Consider the following 14,719-nt stretch of genomic DNA (forward strand, 5'->3'; position numbering starts at 1 on the left):
AAGTGATTATTGGAGTATGTCACCGGAGTTGCTCATGCGAACGTTGTTGTCAAAGTTGGTCATAAAGTTGTCTTTAGAAATGGCCACACTTTGGGCTATGTTGCCATAATTTTTTGTTTTAAGGTGGTTTTCGAAGGTTGTTGTCAGAGCCTGAGTTGGTCATCAGAGTCGACCGCATGACATTGGTTGTCGATATATGCAACATAGACCCGATGGTGGACAATAAGTGAAGCCATTTAAAACATTAGATAGATGGAGAGGTGAAATTAGTTAATAAAAATAACCAATTTGATCAACTCCACCAATATTTAAAGTTGATGAACCTAACGGCCCATGGATAATTTTTTGAGCCAAACACCTAAAACTCTTAAATTAATTTGGTTGGACTTAGACTCATAAAAGTTTGGAAAAAAAATTAGACAAATTCAAAAGTTGGACGAAATCTTTAGGAGCAGAATTAAAACCTAAATTTAAAAAAAAAAAAACAGATACTACCCCATTCATCCACACATCTCATCATCAAGTGTAGATAAAAATAAATTATAAAAAAACCAACATTTTGAAATTTGGCCGAGGGCATCGAATTCATCAATGGGGTAGTTTCCCAACAAAGAAAAAAAAAAAAAACTCAAACCAATTGAAATGATGATTAATCTCAAAATTCTCAATCACAATATCAATAAAATCCCATGTTGTATAGAAATTTACAAATGGTCAGAACGAGAAATGGGTGAAACAGGAATTTCTTGTATCTTACACTAATGTCGCTTCTTCTTTTCTTTTTCTTTTTCTTTTTTTTTTTTCACTTGTGTGGTGTTATGTGAAAGAGAACATGATTTTTAACCTCTGTTTGGAAATGAATCTAATACCATGAAATATAAATAATACTATTTCTAGAAGAACACCCAAATGATCGACAGAATTGTATTTTGATTCTCATAAGAAATTGCATCAGCTTGATCAAAACTGGACTGACGTGAAAGAGAACTTGAGACATCAACCAAATTTTCCGATTTCAACCTTCTTCTTCATTTTTCTTTGACCGTGATATATGAATGCATCTATAATTCCTGCAACGCTGAAAACACCTGCAAAACAAAGATCTGCTTTTAGACCTACAGCTGAGGGACAGGAAACATGACCTTTCATTGATAAAATAGTCTATTTCTCAAAACACACACCAAAAAAAGAAAAAGAGAGCTGAAAAGAAAATTAAAAATCTTGCGACTGAAGATCAAACCCAAAAAATAAAAGTGTTCCTATTCAAACTAATATCCTGAATAGAATAATTTTAATAAGCCTTGGAAAGAGTGTTCTATGTGGAGGGAAGAAGGTGAGGACAATCAATCCTCACGAGCCGACCAAGGGCTACTTTTTGTCAAAAATTCGTGGGTGATAGTAAATTTAAAGATCTACCATGGCTTCAACAGAAAAATCAACACTTCCATTAACAACAATGAAAGGTAGGAGAGAAAACACAGTACTGGGGTATAGTTATGTCCATTCGAACGACGAGTCTAATATCAATCAAAATTACTTTTTGACGAATGAATCCTTTCACTAAACAACAGCAGCGATGATTCAATTGAAAAATGCATGATGTCCATCTTGTCTAATTGGCAATTTTTGTATCTAAGGAATTCTGAATCTCAAAAAACAATCATTCTTCCATTGTCCTTTCACGTCAGAAGCTTTGGCCATTCAAGAGTTCATTTGATGCACTCTCTCTTTCATGGTTGTTTCATGGTGCACACCCTTCCTAAATAAATAAAGATTTTCTGAAGCTAACGTTAATCTGGCTGTTTCATGGTGCAAACCCTTCCCTTTTCCACTTCTAAAGCTTTTCGTCCATCCTCTCCAATTGGAGATATGGGAAAGAAACCATGTTTAAACAAACATGTAAATATGCACATCTTTATTCTTTCTTAGGTTGGTAAGAGAAATGAGAGCGTATGGTACCTCCAATTATGGCACAAATGTGCGTCATGAAGTGTAAAAATGGAACATGCTCCTCAGTATATGTCACCTGAACAATGCAAAGAAAAAGAAGTCAAACACAGATTGCAATCCCTGTGGCACACTTTTTTTAGGACAAATCAACAACTTTGGTTGAGAAATAATAAAAGAATACAAAAGCCTACAAAAAAACCAGCCCACCAAAATCTAACAAGAGACCAAACTAAGTAAAATGTTAGCAATAGAGTAGTTACAAAAGGTCTCCAATATTGAAGCCCAGAAGGACAAAATCTAACAAGAGACCATACCTCGCTATGATATCTTTCTCTACCCCGAAACACCCTATCATTCATCTCCCCCCAAATACCCAAATCAGGGTGCATACCCCCGCCGCAAGCCACAAAAAAAAAAAAAAACACGGTTTTTCTCTCTAAAAGGTGGATGAAGGAGGACTTTTCAATCGTAGCTCAAAGACTCCTTTGACCAACAAAGCTAATGCCGAACTCCTGCATAAACAAACTCCACACATTCTAAACAAAATGACAGTCCCAAAGAGATGATCAAAGATTTTCCTCATCCTTCTGACAAAACAAACAGCAAAAAGGCCCAACAAGCATAGTCTTCCTCCTCACAAGCCTATTGATGGTCTTCACTTGACCAAGCAGGACTTGTCGAACAAAGAACTCTACTTTCTTAGGAACCTTAATTCTCCAAACCACATCAAAGACCGACTCCCTAGAGGGGGAGGAATCCAACAACAAACTGAACAAGGATTTACCCCGAAAAATCTACAATCAGAATAGGGCTCCAAACACGAAGATCCTTCCTCCTCTCCCTAAAAATACAACCCTCGATCAAAGAAGGAAAAGAGGCAACCTCCGCGTTTCCCTACAGAACAAATTGCGACGAAACTTAAAATTGAAAGACACGGAATTCCCAGGCCCAAACAAAAGATCCAACACTGGATGGTTTTTAAAGGAGGACAAGTGATAGAGATGCAGAATCAAAGAACTAAGAGAACTCCCCCTTGCCCAATGATCCTCCCAAAAATTAGTGTCCTTATTGCCCCACAAAGCAATGAGTTAAATGAGAAATAGAAGGAAGCTCAAAAGCAATATATTTAGTGTGTGCCTTTAACCCCTTTCTCCGTCCACACAAAAGGATGGGTACCATGCTTACTCACAATTATCCTACGTCATAAAGAATCAGGTTCAAGAGTAAGTGCCAAGCCACTTAGCCAGCAAAGCTTTGTGACAAATTCTTTGATTGTCGATCTCTAAACTCTCTGATTCACAGGGTGCCCCACCATCTCCCAACTGACCAAAGGTGAACCATTTCCTTCATCCACCCCATCCCACAAAAAATCTCTCGTAACTTCTCAATTATCTTGCAAACAAAACTAGGGGCCTTGAAAAGGGATAAATAATATGCCAGGATACCACTAAACACAGATCTAATCATAATTAGTCTACGAACTTTAGAGAAAAACCCTTACTTCCACACCCCAAGCCTTTTTTGAATATTTTCACAAATTAGATTCCAAAATGTCATGGCTCTTGGTTTGCCACCCAAAGAGAGAGACCAAGGTAAGAGGAAGGAAAAGAGCCAACCTTGTACTCGAAAGCCTCCGCCCACATCTCGATCTTATCAATCTCACTATTAATTCCAAAAATAGTGCATTTGTTCCCCACATCCACATTTTTGACTTATAGCCAAAAAAACTTTTATTCATGAACACTTTATCCAAAAAATCTCAATCCACAAGATCATAAGCCTCTTCAAAGTCGAGTTTAGAACAACACGCCCCTTATTCTTCAACCTATACTCCTCAATTGATTCATCAGCTATAAGAGCTTGATCCAAAATCTGCCTCCAAGCTAAAATAGCTCCTTGGGCCTCAAAAATAGTGGAGGACATCACTCTCCTCAAACCATTCGGGAGAACCTTAGCCAGAATCTTATAAACAGTAGTAAAAAGGCTAATGGGGTGGAAGTCAAAGGCATTTAATCTACACACATTATATAGAGCCCTATATGGTTCACTTGAAAAAGAAACTTAAATGACATTTAATCTACAGATATCCTTCTTTTTCTACTTTATTTTACTCCACCAAGAAACTAAAAGTTCCACGGACTTCTCTTGTCATTTCAAATAGAAGTGATCCATTCAAAGATCTAAAAGAACTTAGATAGAATTTAGATCCCAACCTTAAATGACTCTGTTTTTAGTTTTATGTCCATAGAATTTATTATCCATCCCACTCCATTCAACAACGAAACACATTTTTTTATAACTATTTTTAATTTTTAAACTTTGACAATTATTCTAAAAGTTCTCATAAAAAAATTTATTAGAAGGAACAAAAAAGCAGATTATTTAACAAGAAATAATTTGTAAATAAGTTCAACTAGAAAAACTAAAATCAAAAGGGAGGGTGAAGACAAGGAGTAGAGTTGTGAAATCAGGAGAGTTGTGAATTTATAGCCTACAATGTAAGATTTTTTTTGGATGACACGGTGTCAAAAGCTAGTTAGGCACAAGATTGGTGTTTTTTTAGTAATGAAACACACAAATTCTTTGTACCAAATAAGGAGAGGAATTCACAACTTCTACTCCTCCCAACTCCTTGGGCCTAACACCCCCAAAATAGTTGCAGGGATATAAATTCAGTAACTGCATCATATTATTCATATGACGCTGACTGATTTAATTATTTATGGTAAAATAGCTAAATCATGATTTCAGATTGTCATTTGAGGCATTAAAACCCTTCAAACACTCTCGATAATCAAGAGAAAAGGTGAATTGGTCAAAAAGTATCAGATTATCATTTCCCATCATGACATTTGAAGTTCCAATATTACAATTTACAACAAAGAACAATATAATTTTTGTTTTCAGATACACCTCAGATGTAGATATGTTACGAACCTTAACAGGAGAAAGGTCATAGTAGAAGAAGACTCCAGGTATAGACTGAGAACTTCCGAACTCCACACTCTTAAAATGCTCCGTTACAGAGTACTGCACAGAATCATTGATATCAAGTTCATGGAATCATCCAAGTGAAAATATAATATTCATAAGTTCATCTCCAAGTACTTTCAATAATACCTGATTTGAGTGAACAGTACGACCTCTGATGTTTTTATAAATAGTTGGAACCACCTGCAGTGTACATATATATTCAGTGTTCTTCCTAACATCTTTAAAGTACCAGAGAGCACATTGCACACTATAGCTAACAAGGCCCATGTGATTGAATGCTGGTTTAACAGATGTGCAGACCTAAACTACCACACTCATCATACAATGTGAATGGATCAGCTTTAAATTGATTAGCACTTTCCCAAGCCATACTCTCAAATTATCGCATTCAATCTTAATTCCTACCATTCATTTTTTATTGAAAAAAAAAGTGGTACAGAGGTAGATTATGGTGTATCATCACCGCTAGCACAAAGTCTGATAAGTAAATAAAGTAACCAAATAAATTTATATTTGATTTTTTTAAGAGAAACAGGGTATTAAGATTGTCTAACCCTGAAGCATAGAAACCAAAAATGCATTTTAAAGGAGGATAATGCTTCTTACCTTGACAAAGTACTGGTGCATGACATTCTGTTCATTATATTCCCAATGCACACTGAACAAGCATCAAAAGCACATGTTAGACATGGTAATTTTTGTGAAGTAAAATTGATTTGATTGGATAAAACGTGAGTTTATTACATTGACTATGGATTAGGTTCGATGAGAAAATAAAAAATAATATATTTATCAGATAATTGAATACATGAATGATTCTCATCAGAAAAATATGTTTAAAAAAGAACTAGAAACTACGAAGTTAAATAAGAAACAGTCCTGCTTCAACTGAAACTATTAATGGTACTGGGATCATTTTCAACAACTAAACATCTACAGAGGAGGTAGAAAAAATAATTACCCATCAAGGGGATTTACCAAGCCATCATAGTGGTTGCCAAAAGCTAATCTGTTTATCCGGTGACTGACCTGCATCATGTACATAAAACGTAAAACGTAAAACAGTGATGACAAATATATATCAGAGCAGAAAAAAGAGATTATTTGTAAACAACGCCTGGGTTATATTTTTTGATAGAACAAAATGCCTGGGTTATATACATGCATTTTGTATTGAATGTTTCAATTTGAACAAGAAAGTACAAACCCATACGTTATAATCGCTTGTTTGCAAAGCAAGCAGCCCAAGAAAATTGAAACTTGACTGATAAAAGCTTTTTCCAGGCACAAAGTGGAAACTTCCAGCTACTTTATTAACTTCAAGAGACCCTTCGATATTACACCCTTCACCTTCTTCATCCTTTACCTTCTGTATGAAATCTTCTCGTTGGCACTGAAAATCAAAGGCATAAATCTTAATTGACCACAAAAACCGACTACATCATTCACTTGTAGTTTGGAAACAACACTCGTAAACAATGTACAGAGAGGATCTTCCTCAGCTTCATGCAATGGTTAGGAACACAAAATTAGCAACAAAAGTTGCACGACTTTAAGAATAAGAAAATTGAGAAACTTATCAATCTGAAAGAGCCAGTCAACGTATGATCATGTACAAGCATTGATTCCCCCTCAGCGTTTAAAACCAATGACTCAATCAAAAGTCAATATTTATAGTTCTTCAATTCAACCCCAAATAATAGACAAGCAAGGAATGAATGCAAATAGATGGTGTATTCTTTTGCTCTAGCACAGTATCAACTAGAACTCCTTAGGGCTCTCGTCAATTTTCAAGCCATAGAAGTTAAAACTGAGGGCCTTGAAAAACAACATATCGCTGTTGCGTTGTGTTTCATGCTTCTTTGTATAAACATAATAATGTCAAACCCCTTCATAAAGACATGTGCCCCAACCTTTAACTAATAACAAGCGACTTGTGTAGATTTCTGGTGGCTGAAGCTCAATGTCTAGTCTCCCTATCTTTTGTACTCTGCTTTTCACTAATTAATTTTCTTTCCCTGATCAATTTTAACTTATCTAATGAAGATCATATAAATTAGAACACACTCGAAGAGTCAAGTTTCCTGTAAATCATTAAAGAATCGAAGTAACTAAATTGAATTTGATTCACCTTTTTTTCTTTTATATTACTCCATCAAACTACAAGTTATATAAACCTTGTACAAAAATGAATGTTGATGTGCCCTTTTGCCCTTGTTTGATCTTTTTATTCTCTCCATGAAAGTGGGGTTTCTTAAAAATTTAAAAAAAATAAAAAATCAAGAGACAATTCCGACCTCTAGTGAGGTTATAAAAAAAAAACATGCCATTTTCACCTTCTCGGCAGGATTGCGCACCTGAGTGACTAGCCAACTGGTTGCCTCCTATAGTTCTATGCAACATATAATATCCTATAAATGGCAGTTATTACAATCTAACACACCTGATCTATCAAATCTTGATTGGTAATAGCCCAACCTTTCTTTCTGTATGCTTCACGAACTTCTTCACATGAATTACAACAATCATCATCAGACTGCAAATAAGAGGAGACTCTTCACATTTCTGATACCAAATTTCAAGAAATATGTTCAATTTAAAGGAAAAAAAATCAAAAACAGAAAAATCATAAATGATTTCTACTTTCAGCAATATGCCAGTCACTAGTAAGCATCGTACTTTCTCAAGGCAATAGAACGCATAAAACGTAAAAAAGAATAACAATGCTCTAAGAAACAACAATGAACAAAAAAATTATAGGATAGCTTCATACCAATATGAAGTCCTATAAAGCAAAATAAAAAGGACATCTTTAATAATCGTGATGAAAAAAAAAAAAGAAAAAAGAAGGCCCTCCTATGGGCTCCATAATCGAAATCAAATCTGTGCAAAGAATAACTTCAAATTGACAGAAGGAAACAAAGGATAACAAATGGTCCAAAAATACCGCTTCTGCTCCAAAACATGAACCACAATACGTTTCATTGTGCTCCAGCCTGCCACCATGCTTCTGCAATGGTTTCTCAATCTGGCCAGCAAAAAACAAAAATGATTACATAGAAAAAAATACCAACAGCCAAAAGAAATATTAACAGGGGAAAAAAAGAAAAGAACAAGACGTGGAACTTCTTCTAAGATAAGAAACCAACAGAAGAATCCAAGATAAATCATTTAGTCTCCACAAAAGAAGCTGGTGAGAAATATTACAAAGTCTCATCTTCAACTTCTTTGTAACCCCTAGACTACCTCAGAACTTGCACTTTAAGAAAATCTATATTCAAGATATTTAACTGATTTGAATATTTATTTCATCAGTCATCAATTCTCCATTATCAATGAAATTATGGAGGGATCTGCTTCCTAAATTATACGGTCTAAAAGGGATGTTATGAAGAGATAGAGAAATGCCCTCGGAATTGGAGGACGCGTGATGTATGTGTGTCTTAGCAATTTACGGGGGCTACCTTCAGTAAGGATGAAAATACTCTTCCTCGTGAATTGCTATGCTACTGAGGTTTTTTAATCAATTTATTTAGAAGCTTCAGATGCCCATTTGACTCCCTTACCATTTCTTACTTTGGCTTCCCCTAGGGAAGTAATCAAAAATTTGTGGCCATATGCGACCTGATTATTGACAAAATGTGGAGGAAGTTAAGAAATAAGGAAAGTGTTGCTTCTCTTGAAGGGGGGAAGTTGACGTTAGCCTAGGTCTTCCTCAACAGCCTGCCCATCAATCTGTTTTCTCTTCGGAAAGCCCTTGAAAAGTCATCAAAAGGGAAGAAAAGAAAAACAAAACGAACGCATCAAGAACTTCATATGGTCTTGGGAGCCAATTGGTGAATTGGAGCCTCTCCTCTCTGCCTTCAAAGATGAAAGGTTTAAGGGTGGGCTCCTTGTTTCAGAGAAACAGGAATAGCTATGGAGATTATGTGCTAAAAAGACGCTTTTTGGAGGAAGTCGTTGTAGCTATTTAAAGTGAAAGCGGGTGGATGATAAAGCAAATAAAAGTAAAAGCAGGGCATGCAAAAAAAACAGCCCACCAAAATGCCCCGACAAAAAGGAGACCAATTAAATAAAATGTTACCAATGAAATAATTATAAAAGGTCGTCAAAGTCAAAACCCAAATAAGGCATGGTATCTAATCAAAGACCAAACCTCGCTATAATCCTTTTCCCTACCACAAAACACCCATTCGTTCCTCTCCCCAAAAATGTCCCAAAAAGTAGCACACACCCCTACAAGCATAGCCCCCCTAAAGGACGGACGGAAAAGGAACTCCTCGTTCGTCACATGAATGCCCCGATGGCCAGCATGGCTACACCGAACTCCTGCGAAAGCTCCACACAGCCCACACATAGGCAATCCCCCAAAAAGATGATCAACGTCTTCCTCCGCCTTCCGACAAAGCATGCAGCAAAAAGCCCAAGAAGCAAAGTCTTCCTCCTAACAAGCCTATCAACAGTGTTAACCGACCAAGCAAAACTTGTCGGATGAAAAACCGGACTGTCTTAGGAACCTTGGTCCTCCAAACCACATTAAAAAAAGACTCCCTAGAAGGGGGAGGGATCCAACAACTTACTGAGAAAAGACTTACATGTATATCCTTGACTTGGATTAGGACTCCATACACGAACGTCCCTCCTTCCCTCCCTAAAACTGCAGCCCTCAACCAAAGAAAGAAGAGAGGCACCCTCCGTCGTTACGTTTTCCTATTAGTCAAATTACAATGGAATCCGAAAGATAAGGACGTAGAATTTTTGGACCTAACCAAAAGATTTGATATCATACAGTTATTGGAAGAGGATAAATGATAAATGATAAAAATGTGGAAATGAAGAACAAAGGGATGACTTGCCCACCCACTGATTCTCCTAAAAATATGCATCCTTACCCTCCCGCACAAAGCAACGAGTAAACTGAGAAAAAGTCGGAAGCTCAAAATAAATATATTTCCAACAATTACGGTGTGTGCCTTTAACCTTTTGCCGTCATTCAAATGGATGGGTTCCATGCTTACTCACAATAATCCTATGCCTTAAAGAATCAGACTCAAGGGGAAAGCGCCAAAGCCACTTGGCCGACGAAGCTCTATTGCGAAATCTTAGATTACCGATCTCTAAACCCCCCCCCCCCCCCCCCCGACTCACAAGGTGCCCCACTCATTTCCCAATTGACCAAATGAGGTCCATGACCTTCCTCCACCCCTTCCAACAGAAAATGTCTCATATATTTTTCCAAGCTCTTGCACACGAGCTAGGGGCCCTAAAGAGAGCAAATTAATACATTGGGGTCCCACTCATCACTAACCTAATCAGGGTTAATCAATGCTTGATACTTGCAATAATTTGTGCTTGATATTTGCTAGTCTTCCATTGTTAGGTACCCAACCAGCAACCAGTAGAATATCCAGCAAGACAATTTCCAAGAAACAGGGCAAGGATCTAAAATGACTTATTTATATATTTCAAGGGAAAATTTCAATGGAAGTCAGCACAAAAACATAAGGGAGATAACAAATATGACAGTGACAAACCAGCAAGTTCAAGATGCCTGGAAATCCTCTCCCAAACTCCCAATTATGAAATCACACCAAAATTCACTGCCCTAGCCATACTCTCATACTATTTATAACCCAAATGCCTAACAAACTTAATGGCTAATCACTAGCATGACCCTTACAACTAATTACACTAATTAACCCAATATAGTTCTAACTAGGAGTCTTACAACAAACTATTTTAGTTTAATTTATAATAGTCTCTATTTGAGATGTAGACTACTTTAGTCTAGGTAAAAATTAGAAAATAGTAAACATTGTAAGAAAGAGGAGGAGAGGATGGGTAGGAAATAGAAAACACTATAGCAAAGAGAGATTTCAAATAGTATTACTGTAGATAATTGCTGGTTATAAATAGTGGTAAAAACCATTATTACAGTTAGAGCCCGAAACATGGGGTGGGCACACCACTAACTTCAAGTTGGGAGCCAAACAGGCCCCCAGTGTTTTGTCCTTTTTACTAAGTTTTAGTCAAAGAATGGCCATAACGCCAAGTGCTAGAGGGTGGAGTTAAATTCTTAAGGAGTTCAACCTCTCCTTGGGTCTTCCAGATGAAGTAGATAGCTGGCTTTTGAAATACCACTTGGGCATGAACTCTAATGCAAAAGCTAAGCCATCTGCCAACTTGCTTGGTAAGAGTTACCCTTTGATTGGTGTGGTAGGAGAGAAATTATATAATTATTAAAATAAGTGGAATGTTGTCGATAGTATACAGCATATGGCCCTTGGTCAAGTTAAAACCACAAAGACTTTTGTATTTACAGTCTTTTCATGATTATTAGAAATTGATGATAGCTTTCCTTTGGAATGGAGGATCCTTGGCTCCCAGCCCTTAGGCATTCCAATTGTTCTTATTATTTGAACATATTCATTTCATATTTCATAATAAAAAAAATGAAAGCAATAATAATAATAATCAGATTAACTTGCCATAATCAGTTAAAAGAAACTATTTGTCTGGCCGTTTTCATTAAAACACTAAAACCTCTTATGGCCAATTATGATGAATAAACATAATAAAACAGATAGCACAAGAAATTAAATTTTGTCCGTACAAACCATCAAATGCCGCTTACTAACCTTAGGTGCACCAATGCCATCTGGTCTGGCTTCTATAACCGTTCCAAGATGGTCAATTCTTTTCTTGATAATATTATGTCTCTGAAAGAAAATAATGTACCAAACATTTAAAAAAAATAAATAAATAAATAAGAGACATATTCAAGTATATGGTGAGATACTGGCATCCTTTGTTTATAGAACATGGAAGCACATACAATATCAAGATGCTGCTCTCCACTGATATCTATGGCATCAAGACTGAGTATAGAACACGGAATCGCAGGAAAACTCAAATCAAACTGCAGCAACAAGAAAAGAATAAGGTTTGGGCCCATGGAACAAAGATTATTGAACTCGGTCAAGAAGAACATAAATTGTAATTCACATGCATAAAGTTCATCAATTTTCAAAAATAATCATATAACCTATTTCGAATGCAATATTTCACATTTAGGTAAGACGTTGATTAGCTGAACGACATTAATAAACAATATCCAGAGTCCCAGACTTGAGACAAAGTTCCTCCCAACCCACAGATACCAGCAGAAAACAGAAACAAAACTTGGCAGTTTTCCTCGTCTGAAACTTAAAATGGTTTGTAATCAAAGCTTCATCACCAGCTCTATCTTTTAGTTGAACCACATGAAATTAAAATGATTCCGAACCTCAACAATAAAAAAGGAATGGATATTGATGTTAAACCTAAATGAAATGCATAGACACAGAGGAAGAACAATATAGTAACAATGCCTAAAAAAATCACAATTACATTTATGTGTAATTCTCCTCCCCTTGATGTATCTACTACCAGCTGTGTCTCAGTTTTAGCATGGAGGTACATTCCTGCAGCCACACATCACAAATGATGGTCATAAACAGCTCCAAAGACAAAAGAAAATGTAAAACCACCAAATAATAAAAGGCTTAACATATATTTTCGAATTACATAATACCTTAACTATAGGCTCAAACGAAATGTAGAAAAAAATACATGTGAAGGTTAATGGCAGTGGAATATCATGAAAGATAAACATGGCTTAAAGGGAGAATTAATATCTTTCAATTCCCAATAAGAAACTGATAATCATAGCCCATTAAAGAGTCTATAAATTGAAAATGAATAAGACGCTTGCCTTGCAAAGCCACGTTGGTAATTAAGAAATTGCTGGAACAGGAAAAAATCAGGACATTTTAGTGAGTAACTATACTCATAGGCCTGAAGTTGCATGACTCACTTTTTAAGTATATTAATGAACCCGTAGAATGTTAATGAACCAAGTAACATATGAATGAGGTCCTGTACTTTTTTTTTTCCTCTTAAATCTTAGAAAGGCTTTCCATTAAAACTTCTCTTGCCTGCTGAACAGCCAGGGCATGAGAGGAAAGGAAAATTGCATAGAAGTAAAAGCAGCAACAACAAAAACAACATCATAAAATTGCATCGCCCCGTAACTTTCAGATACAAACACAAATTCAAACTAGAATCAAAACCCATAATCAGATAACAGGACGTGGTTTAAGAAAATAAAAAAGAACATGGGAACAACATACTTAGCTCAGAGAAGAAGAGGAAGAGCATGAAAAAGGAGGAAGCGAGGGTGATTAAACCACCAGAAAAGGTACGCCTATAGAAATCTTCATTGATTTTAGGGTAAGCATCCAAATTCCGGAGCTTGTTGAAGATGGCATCCATGGATAAAGCAACAAAGTACGAATATTGAAGGATTCGGAATAGGAATTCCGAAGAAATCAGATAAAAAAGAGTAACATATATAGAAATTGATTTGACTAATTCGAGAAATGTAGGAATGGCGGAATAGTCGGAAATTGCATAGATTTGCGGTACGCGATTTGTGCTTCGTTGTAGATTTGGGTTGCTTCGCCGTATTCGGTGAACATACGGAACCCATTGTCGCCCCAAAACGACGACGTTCCTATGGATAGTTTCTTTACTTGTTTTTTGTGTTTTTTTAAAATGGATTTTTTTATTTTATGAGAAGTTAGGGTTTAAAAAGACAAAATTAAAGAGAAATTGACAAAAATGGCCTTCTCCCACTTTATTTTTTGAAGAATGGATCATTTCTCAAAAACCTGTTTTTCTTACCCTTGATGATCAAAGTGATGTAAGCTAAGTGTTGGTTAGGAAACAAGAGTGATAATATCATTAGAAAAAAAAAAGTGATTATGATTAAAACATCCACTCAAATCTCAACCAACAACATATTCTATTTTTAAACTCAATTTTATTAATTAAAGAAACTAACGAAAATGTAATTTGGGTGGAAGAAATCTTACCGTGAGTATATCTTCAGGTGTTTAATTTAAAAAATAAGTTATTTCGAAAAAAAACTAATAGTGTTTAGAAGCCATTCAAAATAGATTTTTAATTGTATTTTAAACAATTTTTAAGAAAAAAAGTTTAAACAAAAATGTTATTAAATGCACTTTCATCTTAGCCGTTTCCATGCATTGTTTAAGTTAGGTTTCATCATTATGACATTCAAAAGCAAGCATAGTTGCTATCTTGAGAATGATTAATTAATTGAATTCAAATTGAATTATGTAAGAAAAGATGTGCTTAAAATCAATTCTAGAATCACCCATTACCAATCTTGATTCAAAGATTGTGTTTAGCGTCGGTAGAAATTAAACAAAGATTCATACCCTCACGATAATGATCAAATCATTCAAACAATTGCTCTAACAAAATCAAGATTGGAATTCAATTAAAGATTGTAATTAATATGCAATCAAAACATAGATTCTCAAGAAAGATTAAACTAAAAACTCATTTCTAAGAATTATATTTTCATTTCCTCGTTGATCTTGTAGTAGTATAGAAAAGAAAGATGAACACCAAGGACATCTTCAAAGAAATTTAGAGGAATTTTATTGATGAATTTGAACAAAAAAAATATATCATTGAGAGTGCCCTAACTATTGGGGATTGAAGTGGGATGGTGAATTATGGAAAAATACAAAGAAATTGGGGATTTATAAGGTTTCACCTACTAATTGCACCCAATGGTGCGTGGAGACGTGCGCACAATGTTCGTAACGCTGTAATACTATAGTTGAGCGCTACAACGATGGGCGTAAACATCAATGATGCCGCAACACTCAAAATGGGGACGTGATGCTACACAAAAAGTGAG

The 14,719-nt window shown here is 35.7% G+C and overlaps 1 protein-coding gene across 1 annotated transcript; it reads right to left on the minus strand.

Moving 5' to 3' along the window:
* Positions 1-623: 623 nt before the first annotated feature.
* Positions 624-13,457, minus strand: LOC101215658 (endoplasmic reticulum-Golgi intermediate compartment protein 3). The gene is made up of 13 exons (XM_004137121.3): positions 13,116-13,457; positions 12,334-12,407; positions 11,780-11,863; positions 11,583-11,663; positions 7,892-7,972; positions 7,388-7,480; positions 6,158-6,337; positions 5,906-5,973; positions 5,551-5,602; positions 5,071-5,124; positions 4,888-4,980; positions 1,960-2,026; positions 624-1,088 (listed from the first exon to the last, which is right to left on the minus strand). The coding sequence occupies exons 1-13, from the start codon at positions 13,255-13,257 to the stop codon at positions 997-999; spliced, it is 1,161 nt and encodes a 386-aa protein (XP_004137169.1). The 5' UTR covers positions 13,258-13,457; the 3' UTR covers positions 624-996.
* Positions 13,458-14,719: the final 1,262 nt, after the last annotated feature.

Source organism: Cucumis sativus, chromosome 4, assembly GCF_000004075.3.
Source record: "Cucumis sativus cultivar 9930 chromosome 4, Cucumber_9930_V3, whole genome shotgun sequence".
Classification (NCBI taxonomy): Eukaryota; Viridiplantae; Streptophyta; class Magnoliopsida; order Cucurbitales; family Cucurbitaceae; genus Cucumis; species Cucumis sativus.

What these genes read in the sequence shown, in the direction of transcription:
- LOC101215658 (XM_004137121.3), bottom strand. Translation starts at nt 13,257, where the DNA reads ATGGATGCCATCTTCAACAAGCTCCGGAATTTGGATGCTTACCCTAAA. An exon ending in CCTCTTCTTCTCTGAGCTAA is followed by an intron (nt 12,408 to 13,115) that starts GTATGTTGTTCC and finishes GTGTGGCTGCAG; the next exon opens with GAATGTACCTCCATGCTAAA. An exon ending in GAGAGCAGCATCTTGATATT is followed by an intron (nt 11,664 to 11,779) that starts GTATGTGCTTCC and finishes ATTTTCTTTCAG; the next exon opens with AGACATAATATTATCAAGAA.